Source organism: Phodopus roborovskii, unplaced genomic scaffold, assembly GCF_943737965.1.
Source record: "Phodopus roborovskii unplaced genomic scaffold, PHOROB, whole genome shotgun sequence".
In the NCBI taxonomy this organism is placed as follows: domain Eukaryota; kingdom Metazoa; phylum Chordata; class Mammalia; order Rodentia; family Cricetidae; genus Phodopus; species Phodopus roborovskii.
Genome location: NW_026125295.1, coordinates 26,982,155 through 27,003,702, shown reverse-complemented (window position 1 = coordinate 27,003,702; position 21,548 = coordinate 26,982,155). Strand labels below are relative to the sequence as shown.

The 21,548-nt window shown below is 38.1% G+C and overlaps 1 protein-coding gene across 1 annotated transcript in view; it reads left to right on the top strand.

Moving 5' to 3' along the window:
* The window catches only part of LOC127234265 (40S ribosomal protein S18-like), a 36,936-nt gene extending 15,632 nt beyond the window's left edge, over nt 1-21,304 (top strand). Inside the window, exons 2-4 of the mRNA XM_051201159.1 lie at nt 8,940-8,950; nt 9,550-9,657; nt 21,023-21,304. Coding sequence (XP_051057116.1) covers nt 8,940-8,950; nt 9,550-9,657; nt 21,023-21,304 — 401 coding nt within the window. The remainder of the gene's footprint in view (nt 1-8,939; nt 8,951-9,549; nt 9,658-21,022) is intronic.
* The last annotated feature ends 244 nt before the right edge of the window (nt 21,305-21,548 follow it).

Below are 21,548 nucleotides of genomic sequence, written 5' to 3'. Positions count from 1 at the left end.
ACTTGTGTTGTGTGTGTGTGAGAGAGAGAGAGATTGAGGTGGGGGTGTATATGGAGGTCAGAAGAACACTTTCCAGAGTAGGTTCTCTCTTTCTACATGTGGGTCTCAAGAATCTAACTCAAGCAGTCAAAAGCAAGGCAGACACCATTATTTTAAGATGAGGGAGGAGCTCCTGAGACTCTAACCCTTCCTGCTGAACTATTGACTACTTCTTGATTCTAGGGGACTACGGGAGGAGCAGAAATTGTCTTCAATTGCTCACCAGATTCCAATAGATTGTTATAAAGCAATACAAAAGACGTGAATGTGAGAAAAGGACTTGTGGGGACCAATAGTGTTGATAGGGTGGGTGGAAGATGGGAGGGGTCTGGAGTGAGAATATAGAATCCATTATAAAATATATGAAATTGTCAAGAAAAAATTCTAAAAGTTAGAAAACATGTTTTAATTGATATATGAAAACATTAAGAGAGATGTGTGTATAGTGTTCCATAATTTCCATGTATATAAAACTTATGTATTGTTTAAGTCATGTTAACGATTCCTATATCTTCAAACAGCTGTCCTTTCCCATGGTTAAAAACATTCAAAATTCTTTTACCCAGCTGTCTTAAAAAATATTTTGTTGATATCATTTACTCCCAAATATGTAAACTTAGACACAGTTATAAGCTAATAGCAAATCAATTTCATACTTTAAAACATTAATTTATTAAATATTTCACTACAGCTATGTTAAAATGCAATGATAGAAATGAATGTTAGATGTGTGCTAAATGTGTACAGGCAATTTCTAATCATGTATTTCCAAACATACCTGGGAAACGTAGTTTAGATCACCATTTTTTTCCTAATAGAGAAATGTTAAGAAAAATAAGTGTTTTAAATATCTCATCTAACATGATACAACTGCTAAGAGTATGTACATATATTTGCATAAATAGGCTTTTATATAGAAAATTACATATTTTAATTAACTCATCTCTCAATGCATAGCTTTAAAATTAACTATATTCCTAAAATAAACTTTTAAATATAGTTTTGATTTAACCTGTATCTATGGATAATTTTTAACGTAATAACAATTGCAACATGATTATCACAGTTTGTTCTGACTTCATGTACATGTCAACCATTTGTAGATATTTGTCTTCAAGAGAATAAATGTAGGCTATACACTCAGGTATATTAACTTGACAAAAAAACATACTAATTACTTTTTAAACACAATAAATAACACGACTCATTGAATATTCCAAAGGCCATAGTTTCAGGAAAAGATAAGATTTGACAGATTTAGTACAATTGCCTACTCAAGGAAAAATAAAATTTGACCTTCCCACCAGTTCTGCAGAAAATTTGAAAAGTTTTTATTTTTGCTGGGTACTTGAATAGCAAATTTGCAGTTTTATTAGATTTGAATCTCTAAGACGTTTAGCCTGATTAGTACAGGAATGGTTCATCCTTGGATTCTTGAAATAGATTGTAAGGATCATTAGCCTGGGGAGTAATGCTAGCAGCCTGCAGATCCCGCTGCTTCTACTGAGGCCCAAAGATAATGGAAACTCATACTGTGAGGTAAGTTACCCACTGACATCTAACTTGTACAAGACAGCATCTAGAAAATGAAAGGTTACACTGAAATTTCTGGTGAATTATGCAGAATAATAAATTGATAAAATATATTGAAGGCTGACAAGATGGTTTACTTGGTAAAGGAGATTGAAATCCAGCCTAAGAATCTAAATTTAATCCTCAGGTTTACATGGTGGAAGGAAAGAACACATTATCATAAGGTGTTCTCTGACCTCCATATGTGTACATGACACTGAAGTCTTCCCCCTAAATAAATGCCAAATAAATGTAATACATTTCCTTAAAACAAAACAACAAATAAAACCTGATGAGCTAAATGAGAAAATGAACACTTGAAACAAACTTATTATATGAAGGGCAAAGTGTGCAAAGTGGGGTTGGAGCCAAGGGCAGGCTATCTTAGGAGTTAAGTCTTCTATTATTCTTACTTCTTCAGTTGTATGAAGTTGAAGATGAGGACAGCTCTGAGAACAGAGCACTGTTAACATTTTAACCACTTAACATTTATTTTGTCTTTAGATCATTTTCTAGCCCATCATGATCCAGAAACAAGTTGATGCTTGACAAATGTTCTCCTTGTGAGTGGAGGGTTCAATAGGACTATGATCAGAGGTAGTGAGAGGGAAAGACAATTCCACTTCTGTTCACCCAAGCCCTATTAGCCATCATCACAGGCAGATAGTTGTAAGAAATACAATGTCCTACATAGGCTGTCACTTGTATTTCCCTTCGCAAGTAGTATGGCTGAACATCCTTTTGTTTAAAGTCATACAACTGAATGAAGACTGTAAGTTATACAGATATTTATGCCTTAAGCCAAGAGTGTATCCTTTTGGAGTGTTAACTCAAAATTATGCTTGAGTATATGTGTATAAATATTGGAATATAAACATACACACATTTGAACACTTCTTACTGCTATTAATTCTGGAGGAGATTATACACATAAGCAGATTTTCATTATGATTTGGATATTTGAGAAAACTAGCCCAGTATTTCTGTTGCAAAATTTACATACTTTTCCAGTGCTTGATAAAACTTATTCTTCCTACTATCTTACACTTTTAAATGAATTTTTTTAAAGATAAGGAATTAGTTTGGTCTTTTCTCTTATCAATTTATGTATCTCATTGCTTTTAATAAGTAAGATAGTATCTCAGACTGCTGACTACGATCAAGTATAGTGGCTGTTATCAGTTCAATAGCAGAGATAAGGCAGGAAATCTAGGTAGGAAATTCGAACAATGAACAAGCCCCAAATGTTTGTTTTGTCTTTTCTTCATTTACTTCCATTATTGTTGCTAAGACAAGTGCATTCTTGAGGGGTTAATAAAATGTAGGAGGTGGACTAACTGTCTTTTTATGATTATAGATTTTGTGATTATTTCTAATTTATGCTCGTTTATGAAGTATACTTCCTTTGTGAAAGAGTCTAGCCTTCAGTCATTTAAACTACTTTTTAAAATAGCCCAGGTTCTTCTAGAAGGGGGGTAAATAATAGTAAATGGGAAAATGATTTGCTCATAATTCAGTGCCTCTGAATATTTCAAATACTCCAATGGAAATACACTTTCCCACTCAATTCCAATTTATTTTAACTGGCGACTGCACTGAGTCATTCTTCATTTTCTTTCTTTCTTTTTTTTTTTTCAACTGCCTTCAGGTAATAAAACCAACATACTGTCTTCTTAAATAATGTCTTACAAAGCACACTCTGAGAGAATATAAAGAAATAAGAATTACTTTCACTAGAACTATTGTTATTTTAACCATGTTGGGGGGAGAGAGATTATTGCAGTATTGAATGGACTGTGGTACCTCAGATGTTTTGTTGCCTGCTTTTATCACACAGAAATAATGCAGCCACAGTCTCATGTTAATAACAAAAGAATTCATCCTATTACAGTTTGTTATACAGTAGCCTAATATTTGCACCTACCATTATTGATTTAACTAAGCAATGCATTACTCAGAAAATGACACACACACATATATATATATATATATATATATATATATATATATATGATTACAAACTCTCTGAAACCAATATCTTTTATCTTTAAGTTATTGTCTGATTATTTCCTTGTACAGTGTTTAGTAGTTTGGCTATTTCAAATTTGTTGTTGTGAGAGTCCATGTATGATGATGTTCCTTTTCTATATCTGATGTACAGAAATACCTTTCTGGCCAACTCAATTAGGGCTCTCACATCTTGAACCCTTGCCTAGCTCTTCAGCTACCACCACTCACTGCTCACATTCATCTGCCGTTCTTAGGAGTACAGCATGTTGTTCCACTGCATTGTTGTCTGTCTCGGCTTTTAATTCTCATTTTCTTTCTATGTGCCCAAGCACTCCATGCAGAATTTCCTCTAGAAATATGGCTGTGTATCTTTCTTCTTCATTATCAACAAAATATTAATGAAAAATTCCATGCATCATTCTGAGAGCTATATCATTTTCTATTCACTCCATCTTCCTGGATAGTAAACAGATTTAGTTCCTACTATGACTACTTGGATATTGCAGATTTTATTTATGGATTATTTTTATATGCAAAACTATCATAGCTAATCCTTTAATCCCTTGATTTCAGACTTAGTCTATATGCACTTAAAGGATTAATATAAGTCAGTGACATGAATGGGATCAAGGGAATGCTGCCACATGATATTGGCTACTCACTGAGTTTTAGTAAAGGCATACATTTTTATAGTTTCTAAAGCATCTAAAGAAAGAAATTGCAAGTAGACATTTTATGCTACTCAGTGGATTCCACATTATGTCAAATATCTTTAAGCTTCATTTAGAATTTTATCTATTCCATATGAAAATAATTATCTTTTTCTTTCCTGCAAATAAAAGCTCATGGTAATAAAAACATGTGAACATTAATCTTCTTAAGGAATAGCTGTAGTACTTTTTGTATTAAGGTAGAATTCAGTAGCAAAGCCTATATTTAGCCTGTCTACTCATGACAAACCCAGAGAGCTAAGGGTAACAAGGTACACCTTTGGAAAAAAAATTGAAAATATTAGGACCCACAGCAGCTGCTCAATAAACTGCATTGTATAAGTCACATAACAACCAACTGGAAGCAAGATTAAAAACCAGGTTAATATTTTCAGGAAAATTAAAAAGAAAGGTCCATAGTGAGCAATCTAAAGCACTGAAATTCTCAGAATGGCAAGCAAAGTGATAAGTAAACCCAGGAGACATACATAATGGCAGCTTAAAAAGAAGTGGAGGAATAGGATTTACTAAAGTCCACACCACTGGAGCTAGGAGACAAGGCTAGGGAAAGAGCAAGATACATCATCTTTAAAGGTATAGAAAGAAAAGCCAAGAGACTCACTTAACCACAAATCTCTGCTGGTTTATGGACACTATTTACTAGACACATTGCTGCTACCCAGAAATCCCAGGAACACAATTAAAATGTGTGTAAACTCCACTGGTTAAGCTGAATTGTACAGATAATGTTGGGGTAGCTGGTCTGGGTGTGGAATAACAGACGTGTGTGTGCTTGTACACACACACACACACACACACACACACACACACACACTTGGGAAGTGGCAGAGGGTACTATCCTTTTCACATTTAAGACAAAGTAAAACAGTTGTTGGAAACAGCAATTCAGAGCAGGAGGACAATGACCCAGCTGATGGCATAAGAACTAATCTTGTCAATCACGAAGTTGAAGAGTGAGTTGCAGAAGCAATCAGAATCAAATATTTACAAACAGCTATGAGAGTTTGGGCAAAAGTCTAGGATCAAAAATTTGTGATCCGGATCATTCTTAAACCTCTGCAACTTTTATATGGAAAATTCCAGAGGGCCTCCAACACTGCCATAACATTTTGGTTTCAAGCACCAAACTAGAGTAGTAAAATACCCCAGTGATTTTTCATAAATTCCTGAGATGGTCTCAGCGAGGAAGCAAAGTCAGCAGTAGGCACTAAATATTTCCCCAGGTCAGAGAACTCAACACAGGAGCCTGAGAAAGCCTGAGTGGCTTGAATTGTCTCACACCATCTTCCAATAGGCTTTTCTAGCATAACTGAGCTGTCTCTACATTGAGTCAAGGAAGAAAAGCTATGATTTTGTTTGTTAAGCCATTAATTTGCTGTTGTCTTATGAGAAATGAAGCCAAAGGGCAGAGTCTGGAAGTTAAGAATGACACTGGAGAGAACAAAAATAACTTTGCATAATGATGGAAAGGATCATCTTCAAGAGTGTATTAAATGTATTAAAATTCTCAAAATGTCTATTTTGCCAAACTACAGGGAATAATTGACCTTAAAATGATCTGCATGACCTTCTATTTCAGATACAAAGATTTCCCCTTTAAATGTGTGTCTGTGGGTGTTTATACAGAAGTTTGGTCCAAGAACTCTGCAGTAGGAAAGAATATTGATTATCAAGCTTGCAAGGAGTGGGAAAAAGGGCCCACTCAAAACACCGAATTTCTATGAAGCATATCCTCCAACTTCCTCTATCTTCCTTATACAAATTGAGGGTCCCTAATCTAAAACTTAAAAATCTAAAATACTTCAAAATCTGAGATTTACAATGCTGCTACAAGGGTAAAATCTTACAGCTCCTCTCGGGTAACAGGCTATAGTTAATGCACGGATTAAAAAATATTGTATAAAATTCCCAGAGAGCTGGGAAACTAGCAAAGGACCGACCCAGCCCCCCTGAATGTGGGTGTCAGTTTTGAGGCCTGGGCAATCTATGAGGCTTCTTTTAGTGGATCAGTATTTATCCTTATTATATGAAGAGACTGTGGGAGCCCATTCCACAAAGAGGGATACTCTCTTGGCCTAGAGAGGAGAGGGCCTAGACCCTGCCCCAAATGATGTGACAGACTTTGAAGATGCCCTGTGGAAGGCCCTACCCTCCCTGGGGAGCAGAAATAAAGTGGGATAGGGGATTGGTGAGGAGGAGGGGAAAGAGAGGGAACTGGGATTGACATGAAAAAAAAAAAAGCTTATTTCTAATTTAAATAAAAAATAATGTATAAAATAATTTTTAAGTTACTTTTTATTTTTTGATTTGTTTTTCGAGACAGGGTTTCTCTGTGGCTTGGAGGCTGTCCTGGAAATAGCTCTTATAGGCCAGGCTGGTCTCAAACTCACAGAGATCTACCTGCTGGGAGTGCTGGGATTAAAGTCATATGCCACCATACCACTGCCAGGATTAAGTTAAATTTTATTCATTAAAAACAATCTTGTTTTACATACCAATCACAGTCCCCCCCCTCTCATCCTTCCATTCCCCCCAACAATTCCCCATCCCCCACCCATTCCTAAGGAAGAGTGAGGCCTCCTATGGGGAAATCATTAAAGTCTGTCACATTATTTGGGGCAGGACCTAGGCCCTGCCCTGTGTATCTAGGCTGAGAGCCTATCCCTCCATAGGGAATGGGCTCACAAATCCTTTGTGCACTAGGGATAAACACTGGTCCTACTGCCAGAGACCCCATAGACTGTCCAGGCCCCCACAACTGACACCCACATTCAGAGGGCTTGGTTCAGTATTATGATGGTTTCCCAGCTGTCAGTCTCGGGTCCATGAGCTCCCACTTGCTCAGGTCAGCTGTGTTTGTGGGTTTCCCCAGAATGGTCTTGACCCCTTTTCTCATCCCTCCTCCCTTTCTACAACTGTTTTTCCAGGAGTTTGGCTCAGTGTTTATCTGTGGATCTCTGCCTCTGCTTCCATAAGCTACTGAGTGAAGGCTCTAGGATGGCATTTAAGGCAGTCATCAGTCTCATTATAGGGGAAGGGCATTTAAGGCAGCCTTTCCACTATTGCTTAGATTCTTAGCTGGGGTCATCCTTGCTGGTATCACTGGATGCTGACATGTAGAAGATTACAGATAGATCAATATCTATAGCCAACTTAAGTCCAAATAGATAAAAAAAGAAATCAACATAAGAGAAAGTGTGATGTATCCTTGAATAAATTTGCACAGGAGACCACTTCCTGAACATAATACCACTAAGACAAACACTGAGAACAACAATTAATAAATAGTACCTCCTGAAACTGAGAAGCTTTTGTGAGGCAAAGGACACAGTCAACAAGGCAAAACAACAGCCTACAAGATGGGAAAAGATCTTTACCAACCCCATTTCTGACAGAGGGCTGATCTCCAAAATATACAAATAATTCTAGAAGCTAGTCACCAAAACACCAAATAATCAATTTTTAAAAATGGGGTACAGATCTAAATAGAGAATTCTCAATAGAGGAATCTCAAATGGCCAAAAGGCACTTAAGAAATTGTTCAACATTTTTAGCCATTAGTAAAATGCAAATTGAAACAACTCTGAGATACCATCTTACTCCTGTCAGAATGACTAAAATAAAAAATGCCAACAGTTTATGCTGAAGGGGATGTGGAGAAAGGGGAACACTTATTCATTGCTGGTAGGAATACAAACCTAAACAGCCACTTTGGAAATCAGTATGGTGGTTCTCAGGAAAATGGGAATCAGTCTACCTCAAGATCCAGCAATTCCTTAGGCATATATCCAAAGGAAGCACAGTCATTCCACAAGGGCATCTGTTCAACTATGTTTATAGCAGCATTATTTGTAATAGAACCTGGAAGCAACCTAGATACCTCTCAACCAAAGAATAGATAAAAGCATCTTTAAAAATACTTCTAAAAGTCATCTTTAAGAGACATATAGGAATCATGTGTTGTGTATATGCAATCCTTTCAAACTCTGAAAATTTCTGAAATCTGCAAAACCTCTCCTAAGCCATTTGGTTACTAGATAGCACGTAATATTTATTCTTACAACATAAATGGGATAATGTAACAGATAACTACAGAGTGCTACCATTTAGAATCAGACAAGTGTTCACACAATATCAGTAGTCATTGAATGGGATATTCTTGATGAGGTACCTCTGTTCCTGTGAAGGAAACAAAAGGGACTCTCTGAAGGCATTCACAGAAAAAGGAACAGCAAGTACTAAACTGGGGTGATCAGGAAAAGAAAGTCTTTGACAGTTAGGCTGTATCAAACATCTATCTTACATGTGTGAAAGACCAACTTGAATTGATTTCCACGTATACTTTTCCCAGTTAAACATTGCAATTTGCCATGGCTATCCTCAAAATTCCACTAATTATATTTTACATTAAAATCCACTGTTAAAATTAATATATGGCTATGTTAATTTTTTAATTTTATGCAGGCAAGTATTAGAGAGGTAAGGGTAGGACAAGAACAACTGATAGGAACACATACTGGATTCCATGTAAATTGAATCTTGAAAAAAAATGCTCAGAGAAAGCTCATTTTTTTTTTTTTTTCTCAGCAAAATTGCAGGTGCGAACTGGGTAAGAAAACTACATTCTATCATTTGGTACATAGGATCTATCAAATCAACAGGCATTGAGTTACGAAGAAAAACAGATATATGAATCAAAATCTCTATTAATTGAAAAACTAATTTGTAGCAAGTGTATGCATGCATCACTGAAAACTACAATGTCTCTAGTATTAGTACCAATTTGAAAGGTAGGTATTCAGAAACCTATTTTGGAGATCATATTTTGATACATTTATGCTTAGGTTGAGGTTTTATTATATATGCTACTATATGACAGTGATTGTGGGTTTTTCCACTCATTAACAGCTCAGATTTGTGGTACTGTCATGCCATGGGCTTTGCTCCTGTCCTGCACTTAAATTACATCCAGAAACCAACTTCAAAGCCCTGGTATATGGGTAGCTGCTAGAATGGAGTTGCCTTAGTTCTGTCATATTGGACAATGTCAATGGTTGCTTTGCTTTTCACTTCAGTGGTTCTTTGTGCTAGAATTGGGAGTAAATCATAACAGACGTTGACTTAAAAGGGCTCAAGATATCCTCTCTTTATAACCTGGCTGTGACAGTATTTGTGTTTTTCTTCTGTGTGATTTTAGCATCCTAAGTACACTCACTATGCACACTGCAGTCGTCTATCTCCAATGTCCACATCCTATGAAAGTAAAATGGTCATCATTGATCATTCTTCTGCCAGTCATAGGGAGGTAATATTTCATAAGAAAAGAGAAATTGGGTATTTTGAACTGTTTTGGATTTAGTTACATTCTCTCCATGATGCTTATATCTGCTCCTTTTACCCCACAAGAAGCTGAGTCCTCTGTTTCTCCCCTGATAACTGCAGCTTTTCACTCCCCTTCAGCAGATAGACATAGCCTCATAGTCCCTTGTGATAGAATCTTGTTTGTAACTTTCAGATTGAAATTCCATTGCAAACTTCCTCACAAACTATAAAGTTCAACTTCTCCCAGTTGCCAAGGAAACAACCTGAGACTGTGAAACCAGAGGCCACGAGGTCAGCACAGTCAGGGCTGCTACCTCTCTCCAAGCAGACACAGCCAGTAGTCTATGTCCCCAAATGGGAGCAATTGCATTCACTGTTGTACACAACATGCAGTTCTCTCTGACAAAATTAAAAATAGGGTAATTGGAATAATAACCAAAATTAGCATCATTAGCCCTTCAGAATTCAATGGTATGAAGTCCCACACATTAAAATTTTTACTCACGTAAGTACATTTTAACTTAGTGAGTCAATTGAATATGAATAAAATATGACCCAGTGCTGTATGTTCATGATGAGAGGTCTGAAGCAAATTGAAAAATAAGCAATCAGCTATGAGTTCCTAGTAACCCACTCACTCCTCTGGTGATTTTTGCCCGAGATGGCTACACGCTTGATTCTATCTTGGCACCAATTCTCAGTTATGCTTTCCCTTCTGAATCTCTACAACAAATGTAAATCTCATTCTCTGTCCTCAAAGAAGCAATTGTTTATCCCTCCAAATTCTCCTGCCCAGCCCCTCTTCTACCCACACACCCTGTGCCACAACAGCTCGGCCAGAGGTTGGGTAATGTTCCCCATTACAAACACATTTCTTAAAGGAGAACACAGACTTGTCTCCTTGGCAACATTTCCAATGAAAAGTTTTCACGTGATTTACCGCCTGTAGAAATAGTTAATAAGCAGAGTCTTCGGATTTAAATGACAATTTATTAAATCTCATCAGACACCAAGACTCAGTCTGACTTTGACCTAGACACATGTCAAATGATATTTGGGTTAATGGAAGCAAAAGAGAGAATATTAGATGCAAACACACTCTGCATCTTATTTAGTCATGGCAGGTATCAGACCACACAGATTTAAATATTTATGTGTGCAGCTGTTTGGATTTAAATATTCTTTTGCCTTCTCTTTGTGTGGCTTACTCTTCTTTCCAGACCAGATTCTACCTTTTTACAAGGCCGTCTCTGACGTGTCCCCCAGTACTCAGCCCTTATCAACATGTTTTATGTAGCTACAATTGTTTGAGTTCCTTATAATGCATACTACAGCCTGTGAATACACACACATGTGTACACACACACACACACACACACGCACACACACACAGAATTTGTTTACCGTTTGTTGAAGTGACAAGATAGCAATCTTAGGTTTGAAAAATGTAAGAGTAAATGAAATACCAATCATAATATTTCATTTAAGCACATTAAGATTGTAAGGCAAGTGTGGTGACACACACCTACAATGACTGTACATGAGAGGCAAAGGATCAGAGCTTCAAAAGGTTCATCTTCAGTTCCATAACCATTTAAGGCCAGTACGTCTCAAAGAAAGAAAAAATAATTCAAAAGCTCAGCCTAAAGGGCTTGCCCTTCCTCGTTATTCCTTCTGCCTTGCTGAAACTGTTAGATTACATTTCTAAAACTAGCCATCAATGTCTATTCCCTCATTTGGCTACTTCCTTCTCCTGGGGCTAACTACCAATGTCCAGCTATAAAAGTACTGAAGTCCAGCAATCAAAATCTCCCCTTTGGCTAACCTAATTAACATGCCCAATAAAAATGAAATACCACATCCTAACCTAAGGTTTATTCTTTTACATTTATAAACACCCATCTCCTCTCTATCCAGAGGCAGTCCTTTTTCCCTTTGAGACAAATACTCTTTCTCCCTTTCCCATGTTCCATCCCCTTCTCCTTTATTTTCCTTCTCCAGTCTTTGTTTCTTATCCACTGTTCTTTCTCCCTTTGGATCAAGTAAATCACCTTTGTGCTGAAAACTTAGTTTTGGGGGTCCTGCGCTGATATGGATCTTACACAGCCTTTTAAAACTCAAGAATAACAGAAATATTCATGTTCTCTGGCATGCTGACATAATCACAGAAGACACTGGTGAATAGTCATTACTGTACAAAGACAGGAAAGTATCTCACATGCATGCTATTTCTATATCTTTTATTAAATTGTCTCTGTTGCTGGAGAGTAATTGATTCTGTAAAGTACAAATGGAATGGTTAAAATTCAGATGTGAATTTAGCATATAAAGAAAAATGAACAGTGGAACTGTAACAGATGAAGACAAAGAGCCTGAACAAGTACTAACTCCATAAGAGACATGGAGGATCTGGATCTCATGTAATCTGAAGTTCTGGATTATCCCTTGTACTGGTGAGACTAGTGAGCTAATACAACCCCACCAATTTGTAAATCCCAGAATGTTGTGGAAACATTCCAAAGTTAAAGAATAATACGAAGCTTTTGAGGAGTGCTCAGGGAGAAGGCCATTGTGATGGGCAGTGCCTATTTATTCGAGCACATAAGAAATACATGAGCAACAGTGAACATTTATTGAAAAAAAGAATTTAAAATCTCTAATTGACTTTACTATAGGCCAATAAGAGTAGCCAGAATAGAGTTCTTTCTTAAAAGCAAATAACAACAACAACAAAAGAAAATTCAGTAATGTAAATTATGTAGTAATTATGAGGCTTTGGGTGGATCCATGGCCTCTAAACAAGCACAACTGTTCCTGTGTCCATTGAATCCACTCATCTTCCTTTAAGTGTCCTTACAGTACAATAAGGATGGAGTACTTAGGCCACATTTCCTGCACATGAAGGAGTACATGAAGAGGACAATGGGCAAGTATTGGTGACAAGCCTACTTTTGGACTTATTGTCATTGCATTGAAATGGGTGATAATGGGATAAACTAAAGGAAATTCTTCCTCTTCCTAAGGCTATTCAGGCACCTGCTCTGAGCTTCAGGTTGTTGTTCATTGTTTGTTTTTGTTTTTGCTTTGTTTTGTTTTCTGAGAATGAAGCAACCTATCTGAGTAAATAACTCAGAAGGACTTCAAGAAGTACCTGAAGCTCGGCGTTGGTGGGTCATGCCTGTAATCCCAGAACTTAAGAATTCGAGGCCAGCCTGGTCTACAGAGTGAGTTCCAGAACAGGCTACAAAACAATACAGGGAAACACTGTCTCAAAAAACAAACAAACAAACAAAACCCAAAAATCAAACAAACAATGAAGAGGTCCCTGAAACAGACTAGATTCTCTAGGATCCTCCCTCCCTAAGAATAAACAGTAAAACTTCCAAGTAAGAACAAGCTACAAACACTGGAACAAGATCGGTTGCTTGGAAAAAGCAGAGACAAATTAGCAGTTTGGAAGAAACAAAGACCAGCAGGGATGCCTGCTGTCTTTGAGTCATTTCTGCTCCTGTAAGTAGTCCCTCATTCACATTATTGCAGACAACCCCAACAACACTCAAAACTCACCTTTTAAACATTAGGACTTTGGTGGTATCTGCACTTTCATTTTTTTGTGGGCTCCCTATTTGGGGTGAGGAGAAATATATTCTGTATCTCCCCAAGGAAAGTCTTTCACACAACTTAGGCACTAAGCTCATTAGCTACAGTGTGCACAATGCATACAGGATAAACAAGCAATACAATGTAGAGCTTTTATCCCCAACACACACACATGCAACCCTGACTTTCATTTAATTTCTTTAACTCCTTGCCTTTAGGAAGTGATGTCCAAAATAAGACACTAGAAGTGGCCTTGGAAGTATTTGAATAGCCTTCCCTTTTGCTTAGAACTTAATCCCTGAGTGTCCTAACTGAATATAATACCAACATTCATGATCAGTTAATCTGTAAGGTCACATATTGATCTACATATGACTAAACATCTCAGTTTTGATATTCTCCATTGTTTCTGGAGAATTCTGCTTCCTTTGTGTTTTACTGAGACACTGTCATCGGAGGTACAGTCAAAGCAGCCACAGCCACAGTGCACAGACAAGCAAGTTGTAATTACTTCCAGAACTTTGGAATATCTTGGTATGAGCCTTGCCTTGGGCCACAAGGGAAAGAAGCCTAATTATATGCTTGCTTTCTTTACTTAAAAATTTAAAGTGCACCAAAAATCAAATATTTGTTTGAATCTGGGTAGACTTTATAGAGAACCAAAGTACTTTCTTTATATATAGTCAAAATCAATCAAAACCCCTTAAACAGGTTCCCTGAGTGTTTAGTCTTGTAACATAAAGAAAAATGAGCTTCTCTTCAACCCACTTACATGCCTAATAGTAGCTTAATACATAAATACATATGCAATTATAGTCATCTATATAATACATATATGTGTAGCAGTGTATATGTAATAGTAGTAGTTTCATATATATATATATATATATATATATATATATATATATAAAGAGAGAAAGAGAGAGAGATAATTGTATGGGATGGAAGAGGAGAGAAAAAATAAAAACATTGTGATACTTTGTTCAAACTATTTCTCTATCATGAAACAAATTAGAAAAACAAACTTTATTAAATTCCTTGCCCAATAATCTTTGCCCTGATCACCATGGCAAAACTCCAGGAGTTTTTCACAGCTATTGATTGGATAAACAGAAGAGAGTATTATATTTGACTTTGCTCAGGATCAGCTTGGAGTGAGCCTTAAATATCTGTATTCTGTGGAAAAAGAAACACTCCTTCATGTTCAGCACACCAGAATGGATAGTAAATTCTAGTCTTGAATTGGTAACTGTAGTTGGGTATGGTGACACAAAATTGTACCTGAGCTCGGGGACTTTCTTTGCTATGAATGAAAAGATAATAATAAAAATGGGAGATTCTGCTGTATGCAAACAAAGGAGGAAGGTTTTGAAAGAAGCGTTCATTGACTTTGCAATACAAGTGTTGGTAAATGAAAACTGAATAAAATATTGAGCAAAAAGAGGATGGGTAATAATAGTAAAAAAACTTCCCTCAATGTAGTGGGAGCTTCCATGTTACATGGCATAAGCTATTGAAAATGAAACCAGAACCTTCCAAAAATGTTTGTTTTTCAATTCCGTGCTTATCTGCTATGTTGCTTGGCAAAAGAGAATTGACTCATTAACAATTAGGTTTTAAACATTAAGATTGTCAACCTTAGGAGATTATATTTGCTCAGTCAGATGGGTGCAGTGAAATCAGAAGAATTCTAAGATGGGGAAAAAGAAGAAAGGAAGGTCAGAATCATGCTATTTTAAACTACTGTTTGTGACCAGGAGTAACAGAAAGCAAACACTATTCTAGAGATGAAACAGAAATAACAAAATTAAAACGCTCAAATCAAATCGTTTATGAGGACACTTTAAAACACACAGTAAGGATTAAGAGGAAAGAGATGGAAAAAATTAGAATTCAGCTTCAGCCCCAATGCACAGTGTTTGTGCATTCTGTCCCTTTCTCTGACAGGTCAGCCATCTAACCACCTCAGCATGTGATTAACAGCAAGTTAAGCTGGGTTTTGATCGAGTGTCCATGACTTACATAATCAACATGTAGGGACAAGTGTGGCTTACACCACCTGTAGTTCACCAGCTCATAGAGGATATTTGTGGTAAGCATGATACCACCAATTAAGAAAGTACACCCACTGAGTGTTGGTATATGTGTAATGTACCCTGAATAGCAGTGTTTGTTTCCTCTATATTTTGAGTGCCATGAATATTTAGCATTCAGGTTCCCTGTGCGTAATTCTTGTGACTCACAAGTATTAATTATATCTCTGTCCCACTGTTATTTCTGTCTAATATACACTCTACTTTCTTTTTACCCATACTTCACATGAGATTAATCATCCCATATTTTATCTGATTTTATAGTAGATTTAGATATTCTTGAGCAACAGAATAAATAAATGTGCATTGAACCTTTGAAGAGGATGAACAATGGGCTGGGAGGACATTTTAGTCAGTGAAATGTTTGGCTTGCACACATGAGGATCTGAGTTCTATCTCCAGAATCATGTAGACCAGTTGAATGTGACATATATAATGTGTGTATGTTTGTAACACCAGTTCTGTAGAGACAAAGAGGTAAATCCCTGGGGTTCTCCACCTAGCCAATCTTGCTATTCAAAGGCTCCATGCAAGCAAGAAATCCTATCTCTAAAACAAGGTAAACTTTTAAAAGCTTAAATAAGTAAACAAATAGATAGATAAATAAATAAGCAGGTTGGCAGCACATGCTGGAGACAGAAGCAGGAGGATCTCTGTAAGTTACAAGGTAAACTGGTCTATGCGACTAGTTGTGGGTCAGCCAGGGTTACATAGTAAGACCTTATCTCCAAGCAAAACAAAACAATTATCAGTATGGGTGGTACCTGAGGATAGTCTAAGACAGATCTTTGGCCTTCATATGCACACAGATCCACACATACTGTGCAAAAATGTGCACACACACGCATGCACGCACACACACACACACACACACACACACAAACACACACACACTTGAACCCACGCAGAAATAGATGATGGATGGATGGATGAATGGATGGATGCATGGATGGATGGATTGATAGGATAGGGAAGTCAAGGGTGTTTTGATGATGAACCAAAAAATAACATTTTTAGAACTCACATTTTGTTTGCTAAGCACACCTGGTCATCTTCCGTATTCCTCCAAGGAAGGAGTTACCAGAATTATAATCTTAAAGAAAGTCAATACAAACTACCTGCTATCATTCACACCTGACACTAAATTTGCCCCCAAACCATCAGTATTAGCTTTAGACATGACTTTCCTTTTTTTAAAAATTCTGAAATAAAGTTTACATTAAAAACCAGGTCTTACAGTCCCAACATTGAACACACAGGACAATAAGGGAAACATATTCTTTGCCTGTCTATCGCCATTAACCTAACCTTTTTCCTTTATGAGATCTTGATTTGGATCACAGAGCAAGAAGCAAGAAGCAGATCTTTGTAGCGCTAGAAAAGAAAATTGGTGAATAAAACAAAATGTCTAAAGATTAGCAGCAAGTTGTAATATTCAGACAGGTGCAAAAGGCATTAAACAGTAACCGACAGACCTGTGCAAATTAGTGAGCTTTGTTGTGTCTCTTCTCTGACTGGGGCAGTCATTCTGTAACTTGTTTTGGGCCATGTTTGTCTCTGCTGTTGCAGTGTTCTTGTTCACAGAGTGCCTGTTTCAATTTAAAAGCAACCCTGGTGCACTGACTGCCTTAGAGAATTTCTAGGAGTCCAGTCAAGGTTCTCTTCATTGACACTGGTGTCCTACCCCCACCCCCACCCCCACCCCCACCCCCACCCCACCCCCACCCCCACCCCCACCCCACCCCCACCCCCACCCCCATTGCTTCTATCTTTTAAAAAAATGTACACATTTTAAAGGTCTTTTTCTTTCTGTAATATGTTTCTTCTCTCTGGAAAGGGTCTCTAAGAAGTGAGGATGCGAAGTGGACTAACACACAGGAAGGTGTAGCGAGCAGTGGGTAGTGAGACAGTTCAGAGTCTTACCGTGGAAGAAGCTGCAGATGGCTCTGCCGGCTGACTGCTTGAGTCACAGAGATTTAGAGGTCACCGTCCCGCAAGGTAGGAGCCTACATTTTCTCTCTGTACAGCTCAGGTCTCAGACTTTCATTTGAAATACAAAAGAGGCAAAAGCACTGCATTTTAACTTTATTTATATTAAATATGTTCTTTGATAGTTTTCTATAAGTAACATGTTCTGGTTACTCTCTCTCCATATATATATATGTATGTGTGTGTGTGTATGTACATATATATGTGTGTGTGTGTGTGTGTGTGTGTGTGTGTGTGTGTGAGTGTGTGTGTGTATAATACATATATATGTATATATATATATATAATTTTTGTATTTAAATTCGGAACAAGCTTATTTTTCATATCAATCTCAGTTCTTGCATCCTCCCATCCTCCACTGTTCCCCCCCACCAACCCCATCCCATCCCCTTTCAGCTCCCCAGGGAGGATGAGGCCTTCAATGGGGAATCTTCAAAGTCTGTCATATCATTTGGAGCAATGCCCAGGCCTTCCCACATGTCCACATGTGTCTTAACTGAGGGAGTATCTCTGTGTGTGGAATGGGCTCCCAAAGTCCATTTGTATACTAGGGACAAATACTGATCCAATCCCAGAGGCCCCATAGACTACCTAGTCCTCCAAACACCACATTCAGGGAGTCTGGGTTGGTCTTATGCTGGTTTCCCAGCTATCACACTGGGGTCCATGAGCTCCCCCTTGTTCAGGTCAGCTATTTCTGTGGGTTTCTCCAGCTTGGTCTTGACCCCTTTGCTCAGCAACCCTCCCTTTCTGCAACTGGATTCCAAGAGTTCTTCGCCGTGTTTAGCTGTGGGTGCCTGATTCTGCTTCCATCAGCTACTAGAAGAAGGCTCTAGAATGGCATATAAGGTAGTCATCAATCTCATTATCAGGGAAGGGCATTTAAGGGAATCTGACTGCGATCACCAGTGCTGATCTGGCTGGCTAGGCTGTGTCCCCTTCCTCCCTCACCACTCCATGTGCATCCCTCCTGATGCTGCATGCTCAGTCGAATAGGATGACCTTTTCCAAATAGAGGAGGACTGGTCTTTGGACAAGGGTATAGGAGTAGCTGCGCTCCCCTGCTAGAACCTCCAAACAAGATCTCACTCACCTTCTTATGGTTTCCCCTGACCCTTGTTAATCTCGCTCTTCCTATCTTTTGGCTCTTACAGTCTTTCATTCCTTCTGTGATGTCTCCTAAAGCCTTGATCTTTGGAGGGTGGTGTGGCATTGACATGAATTTTCTGTTTGGGTCTGAGTATCAACCCGTTGCTTATTCTCATTAGCTAGAGCAGGATTCACATTTGGCTTCCAGGTACAAAACTTTCTCATGAGTAAATCCACATCACTCCTTTACCTTCCCCATAATACAGAGAAAAGACAAAACTTAAAAAAATTTACAAGAGCAAATAACTGTCTCCTACTGATTTCATCCATCTCTACTTCCGCTGTTGCATTCAGAATATTTATCCCACTGTTATTTTCCTTCCCTTTTAAATTGTTTTTCATTAATTGATTATATAATTTTGAGATTATAATATAACTACATAAATTCTACCTCATCTCTCTTCCATCCAAACTCTCCCATACATCCCTCCTTGCTATTTTTATGCAATCCGTTTAAGATGTATAGTGCTACCTGCATGTATGTTTTCAGGGCTGACCATTTCATATTGGATAACCAAATGTCCCTGGAGAAAACATTTTCTCTAACTCCCAGCATTCCTTAGTTTCCTGTAGTTCTGTGTATAGGGTTGAGGTCTCTGGGCTTTCCTCTGTCCACATTAGTCTATCTGTTGTCTTGTTCAGATCATGCTCAGCTTGTCACATTGGTGTGACTTTATGGAGGTAGCAAATTTCCAGCTCTTACAATCTTTCTTCCCCCTCTTTATTATTTATCCCTTGAATCTTGTAGATGTTTCTGTTGGAACTCTGCTCCACAACTCCACATATCCTGCGATGGTCTGTGTGGTAGTTTGAATGTAATTGGCCCTGATAAGCTTGATGAGAGTGACACTATTAGGAGGTGAAGACTTGTTGAAGTAGATGTCACTTAGTTAGAGGAAGTGTGTCATTGTGGGGGCAGGCTTTGGGGTCTTGTTATGAGTAGTTTTTCCCCTGCCGCCGGTCCCACAGCCATGCCTGCCCCAAATAACACACTGAGTCTCTGATATTGATATTATGCTGTTGGCCAGTTACTTGGCTCTCATCGGCTAGCTCTGTCTTAAGTATTAACCCATATCTATTAATCTAAGTATCTCCACATGGTCTCATCTTACTGGAAAGTGGGCCTGGACCACTGTTTTCTCCAGTCTCCCCATGCTGACTCCTCCTTACTACTTCCTTGAATCCTCCTTGTCTCCTAGTCCCACCTATCTTGCTTTCCTATTGGCCAACACTGCTTTATTCATTAACCACTATGAGAAACTTATTCACAGAATGACATCTCCCATCAAGGTCTCTTTTGCTTTACCTTCCCTCAATGTGACTTCCAAACCACTTCCTGTTGCCTACAAGATATAGGACTCTCAGGTACTTCTCCAGCACCATGTCTGCCTGTACTCTACCATACTCTCAACCACCATGCTCCCTGACATGATGATAACTGTAAGCTGCCTTCTCAATTAATTTTTTTTTCTTTTATAAGGGTTGCCATGGTCATAATGTCTCTTTACAGCAAAAAAAAAAAAAAAAAAAAAAAACCTAAGACAGTCTCCATCTGTTACAAAGAGAATTTTCCTTGATGAGGGATGAGGAATACACTTATCTGTGAGTATAAGGGCAAATGTTTAGAATGTAGTTAGGGATTTTGCTATTTTGATAAAGTGGTGGTTGTAAGTTTTCCTCCAAGATCCATGATTTCACTACCACTCGGTAGTTGGCTTGGTTTCCAGTACTAAGCAAGATTTCCCTCTTGTTGAACAAGTCTTATGATCAGTTGAAGAGCTTCTGGTTGCTGACAGGGTATGTATGCCACTACCTTAGCTGGTCATTGTTGTAGCTCATGCTGGGTGGGGCTGTTGGTTTCTTCCTTCCCTTGGAAGCTTGCATGGCACCTTCTGGTATCATGAAATCGAGTCCCCAGGGAGAAGATATTCAGGTCATCCTGTTCGTAGTCCTTTGGTCCCCGTGTATTTAGCAATGAGGATTTACCTTTTACCTCTGGGAGACAACCCTGACCAACAACCCAAAAGAGGATTATTAGCTTGTTGGAGTTTAATTCTCAGAGGGAGCATTGTCAGCCCAAATGAGAGAAATTAATGCTATTTTACCCTCCTCTCTCCTTCTTCTGTTTTTCTCCCTATACCTAATGTCTTTGTAAAAATAATCTGACACAATCATTTGTTTAAAAAAATGTGCTTCAACAAATGCTTTAGAGAAAATTTCCCATTATTTGAAAAAAATTCATAGCTAAAATTCCCAACACTTACCTTTTAAACCAGTTTCCAACTTCCACAATATTTCTCATCCCACCTCCTTTAATTTCACAAGTTTTACCAGCAGGAATGTAGACATGATGTCAGAAATACATGTTTGCCTCCATAAGTAGCCCCACAAACCTTTCAAGATGAGACAGCTCTGTGCTGGGGACTGCCACTACCACTAGGGTAAAGTCCTAATGCTTCTCTTAGAATACCAAAGTTAAAAATGAGCAAATTCTGCAGATTCATTTTGCTTTTTAAGGTTTTCCTGGCAGAAGATCAAAGACAAGAGAAAGAAAAGTCCAAGATATGGCTTAAAACTGTGGTGCTTTGCACAAAAGCAGGAGAATTGAGAAGTCTGTTTGTAGTTGAAATAACTCTGACAACAGCGGCTGCAGCCATAGAAACAAGGCCTCGGTCCAGTGTGATTTTCAGGAATGAAAGGGAAGAACAGATGTTTCAGATCCTGGAGATGGATTTAGCATCTCAACTCTTCCCTGTCTGGAACTGGCCTTTAAAGAAAGCCAGGGGCTTCACATTGTGACTGAAATCGGTCAACAAAGCCACAGAAAAGGGGAGTTAGCTCATGAACTCTTGTCTGTGGCAGGCACGAAAGGAGATGGAAACTTCTTAGGTTAAGTATAAATCATGTATTAGTTAAAAGGAAGTGTGTATTTGGGCTCTGCTAAAGCAACTACAAAAAGGAAAATCTCTTTTTCAGAAAGGCTGCTTCAGACACAAAACATGGATTTCCCCAGCACCGCCCAAGTGCACTACATCTGCCATTT